The sequence below is a fragment of the Macrobrachium rosenbergii genome, chromosome 16 (assembly GCF_040412425.1).
Source record: "Macrobrachium rosenbergii isolate ZJJX-2024 chromosome 16, ASM4041242v1, whole genome shotgun sequence".
In the NCBI taxonomy this organism is placed as follows: domain Eukaryota; kingdom Metazoa; phylum Arthropoda; class Malacostraca; order Decapoda; family Palaemonidae; genus Macrobrachium; species Macrobrachium rosenbergii.
The window spans coordinates 1,047,333-1,071,105 of NC_089756.1; the positions used below are offsets into that span (position 1 = coordinate 1,047,333).

A 23,773-nucleotide genomic window follows, 5' to 3' on the forward strand; every position below is an offset into this window, starting at 1 on the left:
CACAGATACCCTCCTTTCATAATGAGGAACTGTAGCCTACTCCTTGCTCATAGGCACGTACAAATATACCCCAAGATAACAGGCTGGCCTCCTGAAATGTGCCGTCAACAAAACACTTGAGTCAGACATCGAAAGGAACAAATGAAAAAAAGCACTATTAGTCTATCACAACCACTGATTATAACACTACACAATACTATACCCCTCCCACAAAACAGAAACAGTTGTTTCAAGTATACACAGAGACGATGATACCTTAGAGCGAACAGTGAGTTACAACACAAGTTATTAAAAATAAACAGCTAAAGATGGTTGAATATTTACAATCAGGTCCTGTTTTTAGAAGAACTTCCAGTGTCCGAGAAAGCGGAAGTGGAATACCCTTCTCCCAACAACGCTAACTTAAGCAAACACAACCTACCACCAAGGCTTTCAGATAAGTAAGTCAACACATATAACGCCGTTACGCCGTGTATGGTATCAATTGAAAACACTTTACACCACCCCTGTTAATTAATGAACACACGTTATTATAAAAAGTGCAGTAACGTAAAACAAAGCATTTAAACAATATCTAAACTTCCCTCATAATACAGTAATATTTCAATGGTTTAGAGTACAGTATGTGAGAGGTGCTAAAGAAAGAGCAGGAAGACAAGTAACCTACTGCTGGTTTATTGATGTTGTTGTTTCAGATTTAGCTGGCCTTGTGCCAGCACGGGCTCTTGCTCCTAGAGCAGCCCGTAACTGGTTTATTGATGTTGTTTCAGATTTAGCTGGCCTTGTGCCAGCACGGGCTCTTGCTCCTAGAGCAGCCCGTAATGGTTTATTGATGTTGTTGTTGTTTCAGATTTAGCTGGCCTTGTGCCAGCACAGGCTCTTGCTCCTAGAGCAGCCCATAAAGGTTTATTGATGAAGTGGCGTGCGGACGTCAGCGTATACGCAGACACCAGTACAAAATTTACAAGTGACCCAAGGCCATTTAAGAGGTGCAAGAAGAAACGAGCAGGAAAAATTACTGCTGCTTTATTGATGACCCAGGCGGTTTATATAGCGGCAGACTGACGTCACGCTGCGGAATACAATGAGAATAAGGGTGACCTGAGGTCGATAATAATTAACAATGAATACACTGAACGAATACACTTTGAATTATACAAATGGACAGAAATGGAGTTGAATACAATTTGATGCCTGCGAAAGAAGAATACATGATATACAAATTGGAGACAGGTAAATAATTATATACATAGTTTAAATGATTGGATCTGCGTGACCCGTCACGCCAGGTGTGACGAATTGTACAGGCAAAGAAAATGGGACGTCACCATAGAAAACTCGCTCAGCAGGGACTTTACAAATAGCCCCCCCCCCACAAGACGTAGGTAACGCCTGATTAGTCGGCGTATCTGCTGGGGCGCTGAAGGGTGCCGCAGCTACATGAGGACATCGGGGAAACACCCTGCATGTGGGGGCAGCTGGCTGCGGGTGTGGGCGGGTGCTTCCGGGGGCGGCCGTGTGTCTGCTTCTTATGGGGGGCCGGCTGCGGCGACGACTGTCCAGGTGGAGGGTGCGGTGTGGTGACGTCTGTGTCCTCCTCCAGGAGGGCGGGCTTGATGCGGTCTACCGACACCCAGTTGTTCTTCCCGTGAAAGGCAAGCAGGAACACCTTGTTGTTCCTCTCCAGCATGCGGAAGGGCCCCCTGTAGGGCCTGGTCAGTGGCGGGCGGACGGCGTCATCCCTGACGAAGACGTGGGTGGTGGAGGACAAGCCGGGCAGCATGAAGGTGACCGACCTATTGATATATGCCCGCTTGCAGGGGGCAAACTTGCCGACTATGTCGCGAAGCCTCTGAACAGATGGGTTGTGGCGGTCCTCTGTAACTAGCTCGCCCGGGACCACGAGGGGCATGTCGTAGGTTCTCTCGGCTGCGGACGGGGCGCCGTCAGCCCTGGGGGCGGTTCTCAGCCCGAGGAGGACCCATGGCAGCTGGTATTTCCAATCCTCAGCGGTGCAACGGGCCATGAGGGACGCTTTCAGGGACCTGTGAAACCACTCGACCAAGCTGTTGGCTGAGGAGTTGTAGGCCGTGGTGGTGTGATGAGCCGTCCCCAGCAGCCGTGCCAGGGCAGACCACAATTCGGACAGGAAGGTGGGGCCCCTGTCGGTTGTAATGTGGTCAGGGACACCAAAGCAGCTGATCCAACTGGAGAGTAGGGCCTCGGCGCACGCGCTGGCAGTGGCTTCTTGCATGGACATGGCTTCGGGCCATCTTGTTGAGCAGTCGACCACCGTCAGGAGATATCTGGCCCCGCCTGATGGGGGAAGGGGCCCGACAATGTCGATGTGAACATGGCCGAACTGCCGCCCTGGCTGTGGAAACTCGCCTATTCCAGACTCGGTGTGATGCCCCACTTTGCTGGTTTGGCACTGCAGGCACTGCCTCACCCAGGTCCTCGCGTCCTTCTGCACTCCGTACCAGACGAACTTCTCTGACAGCAGCTTGGTTGTCGTCCTGCCAGAGGGGTGGAACAGCACGTGGATGACGTTGAATACCTGGCGGCAGCGGGAGGCGGGCACCAGGAGGCGGGGTTGGCCTGTACTGACGTCACAGAGGAGATTTGGGCCCCTGGGGGCGAGGGCCACGTCCCTCCACTTCAGGGACATGATGGCGGTGCGGTAGGCTGGGGTCTCTGAGTCAGCGGCCTGCTCCCTGGCGAGATCCTCGTAGTTGATCCCGAGCTGCACCGCGTTGAGCTCGACTCTGGAGAGGGCGTCTGCCACAGGGTTCTTCCTGCCGGGGAGGTACTTGACGGAGCAGGTGAACTTCGCGATGGCCGCGAGGTGTTGCTGCTGCCTGGAAGACCATGCGTCCTCCTGCTTAGTGAAGGCATGGACCAGTGGCTGATGGTCCGTGTAGATTGTGAAGGGTGTGCCCTCCAGGAGGAACTTGAAGTGCCGGACTGCTCAGTATACTGCGCAGAGTTCCTGTCGAAGGTGTTGTAGCGGGCCTCTGCGGGGTTGAACTTCTTGCTGAAGAAGGCGATGGGCTTGGGGGGGGCGCCGTTGACGACCTGCTCCAGGACGGCTCCACAGGTGACACTGCTGGCATCTGTCGTCAGCTGGAAGGGAGCGGTGGTGTCCTGGTGGGCCAAGGCGGTTGCCTCAGCGAGGGCGGCCTTCGTCAGGGAGAAGGCCTGCTGCTGGCTGGGTCCCCACTCTAAGGATTTTGGTTGGCCTTTCAGGGTTTCCGTCAGGGGGGCCATGGTGTGTGCGATCCCGGGGATGAACCTCCTGCAGTAGTTCACCATCCCAAGGAACTCCTGGACAGCCTTGACGGAGGTGGGGACGGGAAACCTGGTGACGGCCGCGACTTTAGATGTGAGCGGGCGGACACCATCAGGGGATATCTCGTGGCCCAGGAAGTTAGCTTTCTGGACGCCGAAGGTGCACTTGTTGAACCTTACGACGAGGCCACTCTCCTGCGGGCGCTGCAGGACTGCCCGGATGTGCCTCTGGTGCTCCTTGTGGGACCTGGAAAATATAAGGATATCATCCACGTAGCAGACACAGAACTTCAGGTCACCCAGGATGCTGTCCATGAGCCGCTGGAAAGTCGCCCCCGCATTCCTCAGGCCGAAGGTGGAGAAGGTGAAGACGTAGGACCCGAAAGGCGTGATGATGGTGGTCTTCAGGATGCCCTCTGGCGCGACTGGTACCTGGAAATAAGATTTCAAGAGATCCAACTTAGAAAATATTTTGGGCCTGTGAAAGGAGGCCGTGAGATCCTGCATTTTTCGGCAGGGGGTAATGGTCAGGTTCCGTTGCGAAGTTGAGCCGCCTGTAGTCGCCGCAGGGTCTCCAGGAGCCGTCCAGTTTCTGCACCATGTGGAGAGGGGAAGCCCACGGGCTGGAGGTCTTCTTGCATATTCCCATCCGTTCCATTTCAGCAAAGGCGTTCTTGGCCTCCTGAAGGCTCCGAGGGGGAAGCCTCCGGAACCTTGCGTGTGCAGGGGGGCCCTTTGTTTTTATGTGGTGGTAGATGCTGTGTTTAGCTGGGGCCCCGGGTACCTGGTGGAGCTCAGGCCTGAACACGTCAGGGAACTCCTTCAGCAGCTGTGAGTACTGGTGGGGGGCGACAGAGCAGATGGTGGGTGCCTTGGGTCCCGTTGCTAATGGGAGGGACTGGCAGGAGTTGGTGTCGAGGAGGCGCTTCCGACCGACGTCGACTGCCAGCCCAAAGTGGGCAAGGAAATTCGCACCCAGGAGCGACAAAGTCCCAGGAATACCTCCAGCCAAGGATGGAGATCAACAGGAGCCTGGTGCCGTAGGAGAGGATGGGGCCATCAGGAAGGCAGCGGGGTACGGTGCACGCTTGCAGTCCTCTCTGGATGGTGGGAAGATTGATCTAACGGCCCCTGTGTCGACCAACATCATCCTGCCGGAGATGGTGTCGTGGACGTAGAAGCCTACTGGCTCTGGGCCGCTGGGTTCTGTTGCCATGGCGGCCTGTCCTGCTGGCCGCCGCCTCCCCCGTTTTTTGGACGGGCGAATGAACACAGCGGCTGGCAGTTCCGGGCGTCCTTGCCGAACCGCCTGTAGTAGTGGCAAGGACCTGGGGGATTCCACCTGCTGTGAGGCGTTGGGTGTCTCCTGGTGACGGCGTTTACCTCCTCCTCTGCGCCTTCCTCCTGCTGGATGGCACTGACGGGGAGTGCAGGCGCTGGTGCCCGCTTCGTTGCCTTCATGGAGTCCGTTAGGTGCTGTGCCATGCTGATCAGGACCTCGAGGGGCATGGCGTAGGGCTCAGGGATTTGAGTGTGGACCTCCGGGAGGAGCTGGCGGAGGAGGAGCTCCCGCGACAGGCTTATTTCGAGTTGTTTTCCACTGCCGTCGGTGTCGAGGAGGGTGAGGAGGTCCTGTATCATGCCCCATGACTCCATGATGCTCTGATCCTGCCGCAGGCTGACGGCGAGGTCGAGGGCTCAGGCGGCCCGCTCAGCGACCGGCAGGGAGCATGTCTCGAGGAGGGACTTCTTCAGGAGGTGGTAGGTGAGGGAGCGTGCAGCGGACACCCACGGGACGCGTTTCCTTTAGATCTCCTCCGGCAGGGCATTGAGTACTGTGTCTGCTTGTATCACCTTGTCGTTGAGTTCCGCCAGCCTGAATTGACTCTCGACCCTGTACAGCCATGCCGATGGGTTCCCCTGCATGAAAGACGGCACTTTTATGGTCAGGGCGGCCTTTGCTTGTCCTGCCGGGCAGGGCTCCAGGCAGGGGAGAGTGTGGGGCGTGGGCAGGGGTGTGGAGGAGCGCGAGAACCTTGGTGTGGGGGCGGGCGCGGGTGATATGGGCGGGTGGTAGACATCCGAATCCGCGAGTTTAGCTGTTAACTGAACGAAGGAGGGGATGTCCGCGTCCATGCTCACTCTTGCCCTCTTAATTGGAGTGGGATACTCACGTCAAAACGCACTTGGAAGCGCGCCGTGTGAGTCCGTTAATGATGCTGGTGATTTGCCGACGAGAGTCAGCACGCCCGAATGCTGGTTACAGCGCCGTTGAGTCTGTTAGGGGCGTGGGTAGTTCCTGGAGCCAAGAATGAGTCACCATGTGAGTCCGCTAATGGTTCCGGGAACCACTCCGGGGTCACCACTTTAAGAGGTGCAAAAAGAAACGAGCAGGAAAAATTACTGCTGCTTTATTGGTGACCCAGGTGGTTTATATAGTGGCAGACTGATGTCACGCCACGGAATACAGTGAGAACAAGGGTGACCTGAGGTCGATAATAATTAACAATAAATACAGTGAATGAATACACTTTGAATTCTACAAGTGGACAGAAATGGAGTTGAACACAATCTGATGCCTGCGAAAGAAGAATACATGATATACAAATTGTAGACAGGTAAATAATTATATACATAGTTTAAATGATTGGATCTGTGTGACCTGTCACACCAGGTGTGGCGAATTGTAGAGGCAAAGAAGATGGGACATCACCATAGAAAACTCGCTCAGCAGAGACTTTACAGTCAAACTATTTCTCTACACAAAACAGGACAGGTAGCCTACATATAGGAAGCATGATGACGAACAATAACTGGTTGGACACAAAATACTCTAACGCATATACTATGTACAAGGGCAAATGAACAGGTAATAAATATACAAATCGCAATAATGATAATAAGGTTGTGTACGTGCGACCTCAGGTCAGCTGTGAAGGCACCGTAGAAAACGGGATGTTTATCATAGAGAACCTGTTGAGCGGGGACTTTACAAGTACACTCTTTTATAACAGAACGGGACATAACCTAAGGCACAACTTAAGTGCAGTAATGCTTGAATGAGTTTAGGATAGTTTAGGATAGTTTGAGTTGACTCATCAACCAACAATGACCGTCATCACAAAATTCCCAAACATGTAGACATGGTAAATGAAAATGTGTGAATCGATCGGTCTAACTGTTGCCATCACCAATTTGTACTGTAGGCTATCTGGCAAAGCAGAACATGAAGAGATGATGTTCCTTAGTTTTATTTATCTATGAATTTTTTTACTGACATTTGTGATCATGCTATTCATTCATTCGTTTGTGTCAAAGATAGTTATTTCCTATGCATCTATGATAATTGTCCAAGTATGTGACTGATATTACATAGACCAAAACTTGTGGTAGACGTTTTTTGCATTTTAATCTTGATTTTCAGTCTTATCTGCAATGTACACGAGTATTAAAAATCTAATATACATCAGAAACTATGTCTATAACAAGCTTAAATAAACTTTGTATTCTTTACAGTTATTCATAAAATATTTTTTCATGATAAATGAAATGTATGTGCATAATTCGTAAATTCACTTGTGATGAACTAATTTTATTCTACAGCTGATGGAGGTCTTATACGAAAAAGTGGTTAGCGAAGTCGAGGAAAGGCACAAGAGGCGCCATCTTGAGGAGGAAATGATGAGTTTGGAGTTCGAACTTCACATCCTGAGGTCCAACACAGAAGAAAGTATCCGGACACTTACCCAACAGCTGCAGAGGTTAAGATCTCTCTCTCCCTTTTCTATGTTTCAGTTTATTTTACGCTAATTTAATCTCTCCACATACAAGTGTGCATATATGATGGTAAACTTATATTCTACAAATTTTAAATATTTACAAAAAACTTGAATATTATAGAATATATTTTAAAGACTTTCAATCTTCACAAAGAATTTCACTGCATCAGAAGCATTATAACTGTATCACATTATGTAATCTAATCCATTACTCCTTCCACCGTAATGGAACAGAGCCACATAAAATTGATTGTTGCAGGGTTATTACAGAGAAAAGGGTGCTGCAACGGCAGGTGAACTACCGCAACCTAGATGACCGTCTACCTGATTATTTTCACCTTTTCTGCCCTCGACAGGTGAGGATTTAGATTATAGAGAAAAAGTTAATAATAAAAATAAAAGAAGATATCTATTTTTTCTATTTATTAGTAGTAGGTTACTGTGGTTTTTCTTATCAACATTCACTTCAGGGTGTGACGTCCCTGCCTACACGAGTTAGGGTGGAAGAGACCCTTTAGCCTTGGCAGGCAACTCTTCTAGGAGAAGGACTCTCCAAAATCAAACCAGTGGGTAGAAGGGACCCTTTAGCCTTAGTAGGCAACACTTCTAGGAGATGGTTATTCTGGATACAAACCTTGTTCTCCAACCTTGGACTGTGCCATAGCCATTGCACCATGGCCTTCCATGGTCTTGGGTTTGAGTTCCCTTGCCTGAGGGGTAACAATCAGGCATTTATCCTCTCTTTTGTTCACTTTCTTGTTTTTTTGAAAAGTGTGTTAGATGGGCTGATGAAAAAGCAAAAGTTGCTTGGTGGATTATCAGGAAAGTGCCTTCATCTTTACCTAATCTTTTCCTTCTGAGCTTTTTATAATTTCTAAATCCATCCTGACTGTCCTCCTGCAGTTGTTGTGACAAGCCTAGCAGATTCCTTATTTTCCTTACAAGGTGTGCCAGCCCCACCTTGTCGGCCGGTAGTTTCCAGCACTTTTTTCAATGACATATGGTCATATTTATATATATACTTTTAACAGAATTTTTGTAAATAATGTAAAATATTGTTGTTGTTGATGGTATTGTTGTTTATTGTTTTGTTAATTTTTACAAAGTGACTGTTGTTATGAGTCTATTTATTAGTTTTGATACTGATTTTATGCTGTTAATTTTAATTCTTTCAGGAGAGATTGCGCTGAACCCTGGGCCTGTTACTCATTACAGCAAGAAAATTTGCAAAGTACTTTACTCAAATATTCGAGGATTAAGGTCAAATTTTCTTGATCTCCAGAGTTGTACCCATAACTATGATTTGATGTTTTTATCCGAGGCTCTTGTAAGTAGTAACAAGTCAAAGGCTGAGTTTTTAATCATGGGGTTTGATGGCCCTGATTTTATTTATCGTCACAACATCCCACATGAGCAAGCTATGGCTGTGTACACTAAGCCTGGACGACCTATTTATCATCAGAAAAATTTGGAGTATAGTTGCCATGAAGTTCTTTGTTTTAAAATTTTCAGCAAGTTCTGCAATGTGTATGTATTTGCTGCTGACTGCAATCCAAATATTGACGATTCTATACATAACTGTCTCTTGGAAAGGATTAGTATGGCTCAGTCTCAGGATTCACAAGCTTCATCGTTATTTGTGGAGACTGTAATACAAAGCACAACGAGTGGCTAAATTCAAATTCCACGGATCAACATGGGCGGTCTGCTCTCGAGTTCTGTGTAGCCTCCGATTTTGTCCAGCTAACTGAGGAACCCACGCATATTTCTGGTAATAGAATAGACATAATTACCGATGTTCCAGCTACTGTAAAGTCCGAGGTCTGTGAATACATAGGCACTTCTGATCATTGTGCCGTATAGATGGACATAACTCTCGATCAGTATATTCCTAATGCTACCATTGGCAAAAAGGTCTGGCTGAAATCTAGAGCCAATTGGGATCACATTATTGAAGCTTGTCAGGCATTTGATATTTTAGATGCTATAATAGACCCTCATCCAAAGAAGTTAAATGAAATACTGATAGCTAATTAGATAAGGTATATCCCTAGAAAGGTCATCAAATTCAGGAGAAATGACCAGCCATAGTTTGATGATGCATGTAGACCAGCTTACCGTGACAAACAGACCGAATTCAATACATGAAGATGAGATCGTTCAAATGAAAATTACTCTATTTTTGTTGATTCTTACCATGCTGCAAATAGAACTTGTCATACAACCGAGAGAAATTACAATAATTCCTTGAAGAGGAAATTTGAAGGAATTACTCAGCCTCATCTGTGGTGGACCAAATTGGCACCATCTATCTTTGAGTCAGGCTCATCTTCCATTCCACCACTACTAGCAGATGATGGTAGACAGGTTACTGGCCCTAGGGAAAAGGCTGAACTTCTTCTTTGATCTTTTGAAGCTAAGCAATCGGCAAGGATGTTCCTCTCCCTGATGCTTGTCATCCTGAACCAACTCTTACAAAATTTGCATTTTGCTCTAGGGATGTTAAGAAAATTCTGGATAATCTTGATAGCTGGGGTGGAGAAGATCCTGATGGCTTCTTCCCTTTGTTTTTTAAAAAGCAGTTAGGTACCTGCGATGCTCTTTTAGACTTTTCATGCCATCTGCAAGGGAACCTTGATAAGGTTTTGAGTGGAAAGTAATTCAAATAGATTTTAGTGCTGCTTTCGATATAGTAAATATCAAGGCACTTGTTCATAAACCTCAGAATTTTGTAGTGGGTAGATATGTTTTAGGATTACTTCACGGTTTCCATACAGTTAGGCAGCAGGGAGATGCTGTTGGTAGGACCTTTAGTGAACCAAGACCTACTGTGTCCAGAGTTCTACAGGGTAGTGTTCTTGGTTCAATATTACTTTTGGTGAATATAAGCAATAAGGTTGTTGGCCTGGAAAACAAGATTGTTCAGTATGCCAATGATGCAACACATGTGGTTTTCATAAAGTCTCCACTTATGAGAAATGAAGCTACCCTCAGCCTCAACTGGGACATGGACTGGATCAGTGAATGGTGTGGTCAGTGGGACATGAGGCTGAACTCTAGTAAAACAAAAACACTATTGATTACCTGAGCTCGTACAGATTTTCCACCTAATCTTTGCTGAATGAATCTGATTTTGCTGAATGAATCTGAAACTTTAACTATTCTAGGTGTAACTTTTGATTCACATCTTAGTTTAGAGAAACATCTGATGAAAGTTTCAGCAAATGCCGCACAAAAGTTAGGTATTGTTCGTATGACCCCATATATTTTTAATAGGGATAAAATCATTGCAACCTGTTTTAGGTCATTTGTGCTTCCTTTACTAGAATACTGCTCTGTGGTGTGGATGTCTGCTTCTGCCATTGATTTATCTTTTTTAGATTGAGTGGTTCGTGGTGGTAGGTTTCTGTTTCGTAATATTAGCAGTTATGATTGGACCATCCACAGATGGTCTCTTGTTTGTCACTTTTTCAAAAGTTGTATTTTAATAGAGATCTTTCACATTCACAAATTATCTCTCATCCCCTTTCCTTGCCAAGAGCAACCATGTTTGCTGAACAGCAGCACCAATATGCAGCAAATGTGCCTCACTGTCGAACTTCTCAGTTCCAGAGGTTCTCTTCTCACATCATTGATTGTGGAACAGTCTTCCTGAGGATGTCGTGCAACTGGAACTTCAAAAGTTCAACCAAAGTTCAACCCTAATGCTTTTTCCTTGCCTTTTAATATATTTTTATCTCTCTATTTATTATTAATTTATTTTTTTCTTTTAAATAAGTGAGATCTCTGCTTTCAGTATTTCGCTTTGCCTTCTCTTACTTCCTAATGAGCACCATATTCTTTGGAAGCTTGAATTTCAAGTCAATGGCCCCTGTGGGCTTGTTCTATATGAATAGGGTTCATCTTTAAGAGGTACAAAAGAATGAGCAGGAGGAAAGGTACTGCTACTTTATTCAGAACGCAGGCCGCTTATAAAGCGCCGTGCGGACATCACACAGAGGAATACAATAGAATTTTGGTGACCTGAGGTCAATTACTCTTGGCAATAATTACAATGGATAAATACAAGTAATGTAACAATCCAGTTGACAAGGATTGACATAACAACATTCTAACACATGTGCAAAAGAAGCAGATACAAATGAATTAGTAATAGATACAAATTTATGTAGGAAAATATGGCTGATTCTGCTTAACCGGATCCAATAGGAGCAGTATCGAAGAAAATGGGTTACTCATCATAGAAGACTCGCTCAGCGGGGCTTTACAAATACTCCCCCCTCCCCCAACACGTGGGTAACGTATGATTAATCTAGGTATCTGCTGGAGCGTTGGAGAGTGCCGTGGCTCCGCGAAGTCAGCTGGGGGGTGCGGTGTGAGCAGGAGCGGCTGACTGGTTTTGGCTGGTTGCTTTCGAGGGCGGCTACGCAACCTCCTTTTGGGGTGGCTCGGCTGCGGAGGCAACGGTTCTCGAGGAGGGTGCTGCGTGGTATCGTCTGCTGTTTCCTCCAACAGGGTGGGCTTGAGACGGTCGACTGACACCCAGTCGTCCTTCCCGTGCAGGGCAAGGCGGAATGCTTTGGTGTTCCTCTCAAGCATGCGGAAGGGCACCCCCGTAGGGTCTGGTCAGTGGGGGGCGAACAGCGTCATCCCTGACGAAGATGTGGGTGGTGGAGGATAGGCTGGGAGGCGTGAAGGTTGTTGACTTATCGGTATACGTCCACTGGCAGGGGGTGAACTTCCCAACGATGTCGCGGAGCCTCTGGACTGACGGGTTGTGACGATCTCCCATGACGAGTTCACCCAGGACTATGAGGGGCTCCCCGCAGATTTTCTCTGTTGTGGACAGGTCGCCATTGGCTCTGGGGGCGGTTCTCAGTCCGAGGAGGACCCAAGGTAGCTGGTACTTCCAATCCTCGGCGGTGCAGTGGGCCATGAGGTACGCCTTCAGGGACGTGTGGAATCTCTCCACCAATCCGTTGGCTGTGGGGTTGTAGGCGGTGGTGGTGTGGTGAGATGTCCCCAGCAGGCGTGCCAGGGCAGACCACAGCTCAGACAGGAAGGCCGGGGCCCTGTCGGTGGTTATGTGGTCCAGGACACCGAACCGGCTGATCCAGCTGGAAAGGAGGGCCTCGGTGCACGCACTGGCAGTGGCTTCCTGCATGGGCGTCGCTTCAGGCCACCTGGTTGAATGGTCGACGATCGTCAGGAGGTATCTGACCCCACCTGATGGGGGAAGGGGGCCTACGACGTCTACGTGAATGTGTCCAAACCGCCTTCCTGGCTGGGGAAACTCACCTAGCCCTGTCTCGGTGTGACGCCCTATCTTGCTGGTTTGGCACCAGATGCACTGTCTCGCCCAGGCCGTCACGTCCTTCCGCATCCTGTGCCAGACGAACTTCTCTGCCAGCAGCTTGGCCATCATCCTGCCGGAGGGGTGGGACAGCCCGTGGATGACATCGAACACCAGACGGCAGCGGGAGGCGGGCACCAGCAGGCGAGGCTGGCCGGTGCTTACGTCGCACAGCAGTTTTGGTTCCCCAGGGGTGAGGGTCACGTCCTTCCACTTGAGGGACGTGATGGCGGTGCAGTAGGCTGGAGTCTCTGGGTCAGCGGTCTGCTTCTGGGTGAGGTCCTCGTAGTTGACCCTGAGCTGCACCGCATTGAGCTCGATTCTGGAGAGGGCGTCTGCTACAGGGTTCTTCCTGCCGGGGAGGTACTTGATTGAGCAGGTGAACTCCACAATGGCCGCAAGATACCACTGCTGCCTGGAAGACCATGTGTCCCCCTGCTTTGTGAAGGCGTGGACCAGCGGCTGGTGGTCCGTTCAGAATGTGAAGGGCGTACCCTCCAGGAGGAACTTGAAGTGATGTACCGCCCGATACACTGCGCAGAGTTCCCTGTCGAAGGTGCTGTAGCGGGCCTCCGCGGGCCTGAACTTTTTGCTGAAGAAGGCAGTAGGCTGGGGGTCACCGGTGACGATCTGCTCCAGGATGGCCCCACAGGCGACGTTGCTGGTGTCCGTCGTCAACTGGAGGGCGGCGTTGGGGTCATGGTGGGCCAAGGCGGTTGCCTCAGCGAGGGCGGCCTTCGTCAAGGAGAAGGCCTGCTGCTGGCTGGGTCCCCAAATTAAGGACTTCGGTTGGCCCTTCAGGATCTCCGTCAGGGGGGCCATGGTGTGTGTGACCCCAGGGATTAACTTCCTGTAGTAGTTGACCATCCTGAAGAATTCCTGTACGGCCTTGACAGAGGTAGGGGTAGGGAACCTGGTGACGGTTGCGACCTTTGATGCAAGTGGACGGATGCCCTCTGGGGATACCTCGTGGCCCAGGAGGTGCATTTGTCAAACCTGATGATGAGGCCATTCTCCTGCAGGTGCTGCAGGACCGTCCGGATGTGTCGCAGGTGCTATTTGAGGGATCTGGAAAAAATTAGAATATCGTCCACGTAGCAGACGCAGAAGTTCAGGTCTCCCAGGATGCTGTCCATCAGCCTCTGGAAGGTTGCCCCCCCTCAGGCCGTTGGAGAAGGCGAAGACGTAGGACCCAGGTCGTGATGATGGCGGTTTTGGGGATATCCTCTGAGCAACTGGTACCTGGAAGTAAGATTTCAAAGGTCTAATTAGAGATATCCATGTTTGGTAGAGTGTGATCAGGTTGAGCAACTGGTACCTGGAAGTTTTGAGGTCTAATTTAGGAATATTTGGCCCCAGTTTCTGCACCATGGGAGCTGGAGGCCCATGGGCTGGAGGCCTTCTTGCATATGCCCATCCACTCTATCTCGGCGAAAGCGTCCCTGGCCTAACTGAAGACGCCGAGAGGGAAGCCTTCGGAACTTTGCATGTGTTGGGGGCCCTTCATCTTAATGTGGTGGTCCTCTGGCACAGCTTGAAAACTGGAACTCCTTCAGCACCGTACTGGTGTGGGGTGATGGAGCAGAGATTTCGGTGCCAGGGGAGGGACTGGCAGGAGTCTCTAGGAATTTAGAGAAATCCGGCGCCTAGTAGTGGGGTCCTTACGTCCGCAATGATGAATTTCCACGTATATCTCCAGCCAAGGATGGAGATCGACAGGAGTCTGTGCCGTAGGAGAGGATGGGGGACCTGTTTGCAGCTTTCAGGAAGGCAGCCGGGTCCAGCGGGTGTGTCCTCCCTGGATGGTGGAAACACTGATCGAACAGCCCCGGTGTCAACCAACATCATCCTGCCGGAGACAGTGTCTAGAAGCAATGGTTTTTGTTCCTCTGTGCCATGGTGGCCTGTTCTGTTGGCCGCCGCCTCCCAGTTTTTTAGATGGGCGAAAGAGCAGGGGTTTCTGCACCATATCGCTGGTGGTGGTAGTAGCAAGGCACGGTGGGTTTTTCTTGTGGTGGTAGCTCGCCTGGTGATGGGCATTATCCTCCAGCTGGAGGAACTGATGGAGCCATGGATGCCCGCCGGCTCTTGCAGTCCATTTCCTGATCAGGTCCTCGAGCAGCATGGTGGAGGGTCGAAGATCTGGGTTCAGCTCCGGGAGGAGCCGACGGAGGAGGATCTCCCTTGATAGGCTAATCTCTGACTGACTACCACTGCTGTCCGTCTCAGGAAGGGTGAGGAAATCCTGGATCATGCCCCAAATCTCCAGGATGTTCTGGTCATGTCACGGGTTGTTGACGAGGTCAAGGGCGCGGGTGGCCCTCTCGAAGACCGGCAGGGAGCAGGTCTCGACGAGAGAGGTTTTTAGATGCTGGTAGGTGACAGAGCGTGCAGCAGACACCCACAGGACAAGCTTTCTGTAGACCTCCTCCAGTAGGGCGTTGATCACGGCGTCAGCTTGCAGCACCTCATCAGTGAGTCCCGCCAGTCTGAACTGTCCTCGACCCTGTAGAGCCATGATGATGGGTTGCTGTGAGTGAGGGCGGCAGCTTTTATGGCGAGGGCGGATTTAGTCTGTTCCGCCAGGATGGGCAGCACGCGCACGGGTAGCGGTGTGGAGGAGCGCGTGATTCTTGGCGCGGGGAGGGAGCTGGCAGGACGTGCGCAAGGTAGATCTTTGAGTCCGCAGTAAGCAGTTAACTGTACATGGGAGGAAATGTCCGCGTCCATACTTACTCTTGCCCTCTTAATTGAGTGGGGACTCGGCAAAACGCACTTGGGAGCGCTGCCTGGGTCCGCTAATGACGCTGGTGATTTGCCGACGAGAGTCAGCACGCCCGAACACTGGTTACATCGCCATGTTTAGTCCATTAGGGGCGAGGGAGTTCATGCCAAGACTAGGTCGCCATCTGAGTCCGGTAATGGCTCCAGGAACCACTCCAGGGTCACCACTTTAAGAGGTGCGAAAGGATGAGCAGTCCCGCTACTTTATTCAGGGGCTTATAAAGGGACTGGCAATCGTTACAATGGATAAATGCAAGTAATGTAACAATTCAGTTGACAAGGATCGACATAACATTCTAACAAATGTTCAAAAGAAGCAGATACAAATGGATTAGTAATAGAAACAAATTTATATAGGAAAATATGGCTGATTCCTTGGTGATCCTATAGGAGCGGTATTGAAGAAAACGGGTTGTTCATCAGAAGACTCGCTCAGCCCAGGGGTGAGGAATAATAATAATAATAATATCTATATTTTTATTATTATAAGTTTTATATGTAAATACATTTTATACATTATATATATATATATATATATATATATATATATATATATATATATATATATATATATATTATATATATATATATTGTCACGTTAGTAGTTATTTTATTGAAACAATCATCTCAGGGTTGTTTGCCTGTTTCTCCTTCTTTCAATTTGTTTATAACAGGTTGGTGAGGTAACGTCGGCCTCGTTGAAAGGAGCAGCGTTAGTCAGGTTTTGGAAAGCAGATCAGCAGGTTCTCGACAATGGTCTGTCGAGAACACAGCAGCAGCGGTTTCTGAGGATCACCTTGTTGATGGTGATGGCAGCAACAACGGCTTTGGAAGGATCACCAGGGTGTTGGTGATGATGGCAACGAGTTTTGGAGTGTCACCTCATTGGACTGCATACGGCAGGTATTCGTTACCAAGGGAGCATATCAATTCAAGTTTTCGAGGAGGAGGTTGTTACCGGATCATGGTCACCAATATTGAAGAGGATTTCTTCAGGACAGCAGTTTAGCTGTTGTGTCGACGCTGTGTTGATCTTTCGGCGGTGGATCGGCAATAGTTCAGTGGCTTTCGATGGTCATCCTCGAGGTTTTTTTTATGATGGCGCTCATTGTAAGACTCCATTTATGGCGTATCATTATTCATGTCGTTGTCATGTACAGTGTTTTGTCACTATTGCTGCTGGTTGAGCAAACGGCTCTTTTGGTGTTTTATCATTATTACTGTTGGTTGAGCAAAAGACTCTTGTGGATTGTCACGTTATTATTATTATTGTTATTAAGCAATATGTAACTCTGGCTTATTATTATGATTATTCTCATTATGAGAGCAGGTGTAGCTCTGGTTATGATTTATTGAATTGCTATTGAATTATTTAATTACGCTGCTGTTGTTAGTCATTTTTTTTTCTTATTTACTAGTTATGATCATTCATTTATGATGTTTCGCTGTGCTTTCCAAGAACCTGAACTCATTTGTATATAATGTAACATATAATGTAAATAAATTAAGTTAAGGCACTGAGGTATTTTCTTTGGCTCTTTCCTCTTTTGGTTGTTGCAGTTCTTCAGACCACTCCAGTCCCCATACTGTTTTTCCTTTAAAAATAAAGAATCTGAATGCCCCACAGAAAAGTGGTTCTTAATTATATATATATATATATATATATATATATATATATATATATATATATATATATATATATATATATATATATATATATATGATAATATATATATATATATAATAAAGCTACAAACGTTTAATATATATATATATATATATGACTAATTATCACATCACCGTGATTCATATACAATCAGAAAGCTAACAAACGTCCTAAGAGATTAATATCCAATTCACTCTACCGAACTCCAGGTGTTTTCGTTTGGAAGTAATATATTTTCATATATGTTGACTAATTATCACATCACCGTGATTCATATACAATCAGAAAGCGAACAAAATTTTTCAGTTGATAATAAGTCCACCGTCCATATAGGTCGAACCAGCGACGGACGAGGAATCAGGACTACAGTGACACACGGACCAGTCGGCCACAGAGATGGTATAAGTGAATACCATCTCCCATCAACCCAACCGGTCGAACTCAGGTGTTTTTGTAGCGTTTGGAGACGATATCCACCCACCTCTGCCATGTTGACCGTAATATAGTGCGTTTTTGTAATATACGTAGCCAAGGGGAATTTTATGACTAATTATCACATCACCGTGATTCTGGTTATACAATCAGTCCTGATTCTCGCTACAAACGTCCTTTACGGTGGACTTATATCAACCAATTCACTCTATGAACATATCTTCGAAAAAAGTAATATATTTTCATATACTCGTATGATTTACGAAGGGATAATTTTTTTAGTTGATAATAAAAGTCCACCGTCCGTGGCAGAGGTGGTGGATATCGTCAAACCAGCGACGGACGAGGAATCAGGACTACAGTGACACACTAACCAGTCGGCCACAAGAGAGGGTATAACGTTTGTGAATACCATCTCCCATCAACCCACCCGTCGAACTCAAAAAGGTGTTTTGCGTTTTGATGGGCGATATCCACCCACCTCTGCCATGTTGACCGTGGTCAACTAAAAAATTCCCCTGCGTTTGAAAATCGACGTAGAGTGCCATTTATGACTAATTATCACATCACCGTGATTCATATACAATCATATAATATAGCTACAAACGTCCTTTAATATTCAATTCACTCTACCTCGGTAATATATATTTTCATATATATTATATATACCGAATATTTATTTATTTATATATATTATATATATACATATATTATTTATTATATATATATATATATAAATATTTTAGTTAAACAAAACTAAAAGTATGTAATATATATATAAATATTATATATAATAAAAAGTGGACCGAGAATTTAATTCATTTGGGCCCCAGCATAAAAATATCATCATACCTAATGGTGTGTGAGACATTGACCTTTCAGGATTAGATAGTGAACATCCAGTATGAAACCCCTTTGGCACTTTGAATGCCAAACTTATACCTGTCATTCCACTTACAACTGGCTCCTGGTTTTTCTCTTTCTCTGGTATAGTGTACAAATATTCTTGTCCCCGATGTAGTTTGGGAGCTTTTGTGGGTTCTTTATCAGAGGATGATGAGAGGGAATTCCTTTCGCACTGGATGTTCAAACTTAAAACGGCGCCAGCATAGTTCTTTCGGCGAGTGACTTCGCAGAGCATTTTTTCAAACTCAATTAGTCACGCCTAAAAGCAACTTGAGGTCACGCATTTTTAATCATTTTTACTTTATGCGTATTTATACAAATGTCACACATTGTGTATCACATGTTTCTTCATTCACAGGCATCAAGACTGTATCCATATTGTAGTTCTGTATGTTTTGTATTGTAATTTGTACTCGTTCACTGCATATTATTGTTTATTGTTTCGACCTCAGGTCACAGTCAATTCCATTGTCTCTCACGGGCGGCGTCAGTCGGAAGCTATATAAACTGCCTGGATCTGTAATAAAGTAGCAGTAACTTTTACCTGCTCGTTTCTTTGACACCTTACAGTGGTGACCCCGGAGTGACCCACTGTAAGGTGTCAAAGAAACGAGCAGGTAAAAGTTACTGCTACTTTATTACAGATCCAGGCAGTTTATACTAGCGACCGACTGACGCCAGCTTGCGAGAGACAATGGAATTGACTGTGACCTGAGGTGTGAAACAATAAACAATAATATGCAGTGACTTTCGAGTACAAATTACAATACAAAACATACAGAACTACAATATGGATACAGTCTTGATGCCTGTGAATGAAGAAACATGTGATACACAACAATGTGTGACATTTGTATAAATACGCATAAAGTAAAAATGATTAAAAATGCGTGACCTGGCACGTTTTAGGCGTGACTAATTGAGTTTGAAGAAAATGGGATGTCACCAAAGAAAACATGCTCAGCGGAGACTTAGTTAATGGCGCCGCCGAAACACTACGCTGGCGCCGATGTGGTGACTTTACAAATGGAGGCCTGTCGAAGACACCTCGTGACCCAGGAATTCTGCTTTCTGGACGCCGAAGGTACACTTGTCAAAACGGACGACGAGGCCGTTCTCTTGGAGGCGCTGGAGGACTGCCCTGATGTGTCTCTGGTGTTCGCTGTGAGACCTGGAAAATATGAGAATGTCGTCGACGTAGCAGACGCAGAACTTTAGGTCCCCCAGGATGCTGTCCATGAGCCGCTGGAAGGTGGCCCCGGCGTTCCTCAGCCTGAAGGTGGAGAAGGCGAACACATAGGACCCGAAGGGCGTGATGATGGCTGTCTTTGGTATGTCCTCTGGCGCAACAGGTACCTGGAAATAAGATTTAAGAAGGTCCAATTTAGTGAATATTTTGGCCCCGTGAAAGGAGGCCGTGAGGTCCTGCATGTTGGGTAGAGGGTAGTGGTCGGGCTCTGTTGCAATGTTGAGCCGCCTGTAGTCACCGCAGGGTCTCCAGGAGCCGTCCGGTTTCTGCACCATGTGGAGCGGGAGGCCCATGGACTGGAGGCTTTCCTGCAGATGCCCATCCGCTCCATCTCCAGGTGAATGCTTTTTCGCCTCCTGAAGGCGCTGAGGGGGAAGCCTGCGGAACCGCATGTGTCGGGGTCCCTTTAGTCGTTATATGGTGGTATATGCCGTGCTTGGCTGGGGCCCCGGGGACTTGGCGAAGTTCGGGCTTAAATACCTTAGGGAACTCCGACAGTAGGTGTGCATACTGGTGGGGGTCGACGGCGCTGATGGTGGGTCTGGGTCCCGCTGTTAATGGTAGAAACCGGCAGGAGTCGGTATCGAGGAGGCGCTTGCGCCTCACGTCGACTAGCAGGCCGAAGTGCACCAGAAAATCGACCCCCAGGAGTGGGGTTCCTACGTCCGCGACGATGAAGTCCCAGGAGTAACTCTGGCCAAGGATGGAGATCGACAGGAGCCTGGTGCCGTAGGAGAGGATGGGGGTTCCGTTGGCGGCCGTCAGGAAAGCGGCCGGGTCTGGTGTCTGGTTGTGGTCCTCTCTGGATGCTGGGAAGACCGATTTAAAGGCCCCTGTGTCGACCAGCATCATCCTGCCGGAGACGGTGTCGCGGACGTAAAAACCTACTGTTTTTGAGGCCCTGGGTTCTTCGGCTGCCATGGCGGCCTGTCCTGCTGGCCGCCACCACCCCGTTTTTGAATGGGCGAACGAGCAGGGGGCAGGCAGTTTCAAGGCGTCCTTCCGAACCACTTGTGGTAGCGACAGAAGCCCGGGACCTCCATCTGCTGTGGTTCGGTGGACATCTGTTGGCGATGGCGTTGACGGGCTGCTCTACGTCCTCTTCAGGCTGGACGGAGCTGACCGGCTGTGTGGCCGGTTTTAGCTGCTGTGAAGCCTTGACGGAGTCTGTGAGATGTTGCGCCGTCTCTATGAGGTCCTCGATAGGCATGGTGTAGGGGTGAGCGATCTGGTTGCGTACCTCCGGGAGGAGTTGGCGAAGGTAGATTTCCCATGCGAAGCTTATCTCCTGCCGCTTCTATGTGCCACCCAAGTCTGGTAGTGACAGGAGATCTACGACCATGCTCCAAGCGTCTCTTGAATTGAGGTCGTGGCGTGGGTTTATGGGCAGGGCGGCCCGCCAACGACGATGGGCAGGGAGCAAGGAGGAGGAACTTTTTTGTGGTGCTGTATGTGAGGGTGTGTGTTTGGTACTCGCGAGATGAGTTTTCTGTACGTCCTCCGGAAGGGCGTTGAGCACTGTGTCGGCCTGTAGGATTTCGTCCGTCAGGTCCGCGATTCTGAAGTGGCTCTCCACCCTGCGCAGCCACATCGATGGGTTCCCCTGCGTAAACGGCGGCAGTTTTACGGTGAGGGCGGCCCGCGATTGTGTTGCCCGGCCGTCGTGTGTTCGGGGCGCTGGTGTGGAGTTGCGGGAGGGCCTCGATGCAGGGGCGGGCGCGGGTGTGATGGGAGGTAGGTAAACCTCCGAGTCCGTGGGGTCCGCGTTTAACTGCATGAAGGAGGGGATATCCGCGTCCATGCTCGCTCCTTTGACCCCTTACTGGAGTGGGGTAATCGCGTCAGTACGCACTTTCGTGCGCCGTGTGGTTCCGCTAGTGACGCTGGTGGGGTACGCCGACGAGAGTCAGCACGCTCAAACGCTGGTTACAGCGCCGTGTTTAGGCCGCTAAGAGCGTTTTGGAGAAATCCTGGAGCCAAGACTAATTCGCCGTGCCAGTCCGCTAATGGCTCCGGGATACTCCGGCGGTCACCACTGTAAGGTGTCAAAGAAACGAGCAGGTAAAAGTTACTGCTACTTTATTACAGATCCAGGCAGTTTATATAGCGGCCGACTGACGCCGGCCCGCGAGAGACACTGGAATTGACTGTGACCTGAGGTCGAAACAATAAACAATAATATGCAGTGAACGAGTACAAATTACAATACAAAACATACAGAACTACAATATGGATACAGTCTTGATGCCTGTGAATGAAGAAACATGTGATACACAATGTGTGACATTTGTATAAATACGCATAAAGTAAAAATGATTAAAAATGCGTGACCTGGCACGTTTTAGGCGTGACTAATTAAGTTTGAAGAAAATGGGAAGTCACCAAAGAAAACATGCTCAGCGGAGACTTAGTTAATGGCGCCGCCGAAACACTGCGCTGGCACAGATGTGGTGACTTTACAGTCTAACCCTGAACAGTCCGGTATACGCGAATATTCATATAGTAAAAAATGTTAGATTTCCATTGAGTACAATGATATTTTTATTCTGGGCCAAAAGTCCAACCCAAATGAATTAATGAATCTCTTCATCAAACAGCTTGCTCTGCAGTTGAACACCCAGTCCACCCTTGTACCTTGCTTAACCTATCGTTTTTATGTGCATACTTTTGTTTTTGTTTATCTTTTGTGATGGTAAGTCGGCTCCAGTGCTCCTCAAATGTTTTTATCTGAATTTTTTTATCAACTTGTACGCTTTTATTTTTGGTGTAATATTATGTCAAGTTTTAATTTATCTCCTTTGTTGGTTCTTCTTATATATATATATATATATATATATATATATATATATATATATATATATATATATATATATATATATATATATATATATATATATATATATATATATATATTGTATAATTTCAACTGATCTATTTTGTCATATATATTTGTTTAGATTTTGCCGATATTTTTGTATGCTACACATCAAAATACTCTTGTTAGTGGTTTCCTTTGTTCGTACAGCTAGAGCGTCTGTTCAGCTTTATTGGTTATATTATTTCTTTTCCAGATAAAAATATGTGGAATCGATGGAGCTCCAAGAAGAGCTTCTCACTAGAATCATTAGGTTGGGTTTATAGCAGCATAGGCCATGGCACAGAGGCGTTCCGTAAGTGTGTTAATGAGTTTACAGTACTGGATTAAAGGCTCTGGTGCAGTACCCCAGGAGTCGAGACACGAACACCATCAGACTCAGCCACCTTGCTCTGCTGTATATTCTGTATGTATAGAGAATACATCCAGTATGGAACAGGTTTCCATGTTCCTACATCCTGGTTATGAACTTGTTCAAGTTGCAATGGTTCATTTAGAGAGAAAGTTCTGTATGCATGATACCTGACATTTATTTTCAGATGTGTTTATTAATAGTTCATCATAATTACGATATATTCTTTTGGTGCCAGTTCCAACAATTTGTCGATAAATTAAACCCTCTCGATGTTATTTAAGTTTGGAAATGATAATTATGGCCAAATCATATGAAATTAAAAAGACCGTTTTTTCCATTGATATGGTATTTTTTTCTTTTTTTTTTTATTCTTCAAAACATAAGGTAGTTTCTTCTAAAAAATAAAAGTGTAAATATGACCAGATCAGTTCTCACTTCTCTTGTATCTGTATTTGACATAGCTGGTTCTATGTGACAGCACTGCTTACATTTTGCTATGGATTAGAAAAGCATCAGTGTCGTTTTATTTTTATAAAACCTTAATGCACAAACTCGTATATGCTGCAAATATATATATATATATATATATATATATATATATATATATATATATATATATATATATATATATATATATATATATATATATATAAACATATGTGTGTGTGTGTCCGTGCGCTCGAATTTGTTCAAAGAAGTTTTATTAGCTTTTTAAGACAAAATTGTGCTCTATTAAAATGAAAATGCTTTGCACGCTATGTGGTGTTTTTCTTTCCTTTTTCCTTATCAGGTATATTTCTCGTCATCACTAAAATCGATTATCTCTTGATGAAGAAACTTATCAGAAAGCATCCCATCAGGCCACATGAGGAGTCGAGCATTTATTTAAACTGTAGATTAAAGATAACTGCATCTTTTGAGATAGGACGTCTAAAAATGTCCATGTTCAAGTTCATTTTTTCAGGCTGCATTGAAAATAATAGCTGCATCACCGTAGTTTGGCTTATCATGAGGTTTCCATAATTTTTTAACAATTCCTTTCTCTGTGGAAGAAAGGTGGCATAGTAAGTATCCCATGATTGCTTC

The 23,773-nt window shown here is 46.9% G+C and overlaps 1 protein-coding gene across 3 annotated transcripts in view; it reads left to right on the forward strand.

Annotated features, from left to right (window-relative positions):
- The window catches only part of LOC136847041 (uncharacterized), a 213,801-nt gene extending 190,587 nt beyond the window's left edge, over positions 1 to 23,214 (forward strand). The window contains exons 3-5 of one of the 3 annotated variants that reach the window (XM_067118275.1): positions 6,892 to 7,049; positions 7,327 to 7,423; positions 22,529 to 23,214. In XM_067118275.1, coding sequence (XP_066974376.1) covers positions 6,892 to 7,049; positions 7,327 to 7,423; positions 22,529 to 22,576 — 303 coding nt within the window. In that variant the 3' untranslated portion in view covers positions 22,577 to 23,214. Of the gene's footprint in view, positions 1 to 6,891; positions 7,050 to 7,326; positions 7,424 to 15,878; positions 16,723 to 22,528 lie in introns of those variants that run through there. The other 2 variants (XM_067118274.1, XM_067118277.1) reach the window with 2 other exon arrangements.
- The last annotated feature ends 559 nt before the right edge of the window (positions 23,215 to 23,773 follow it).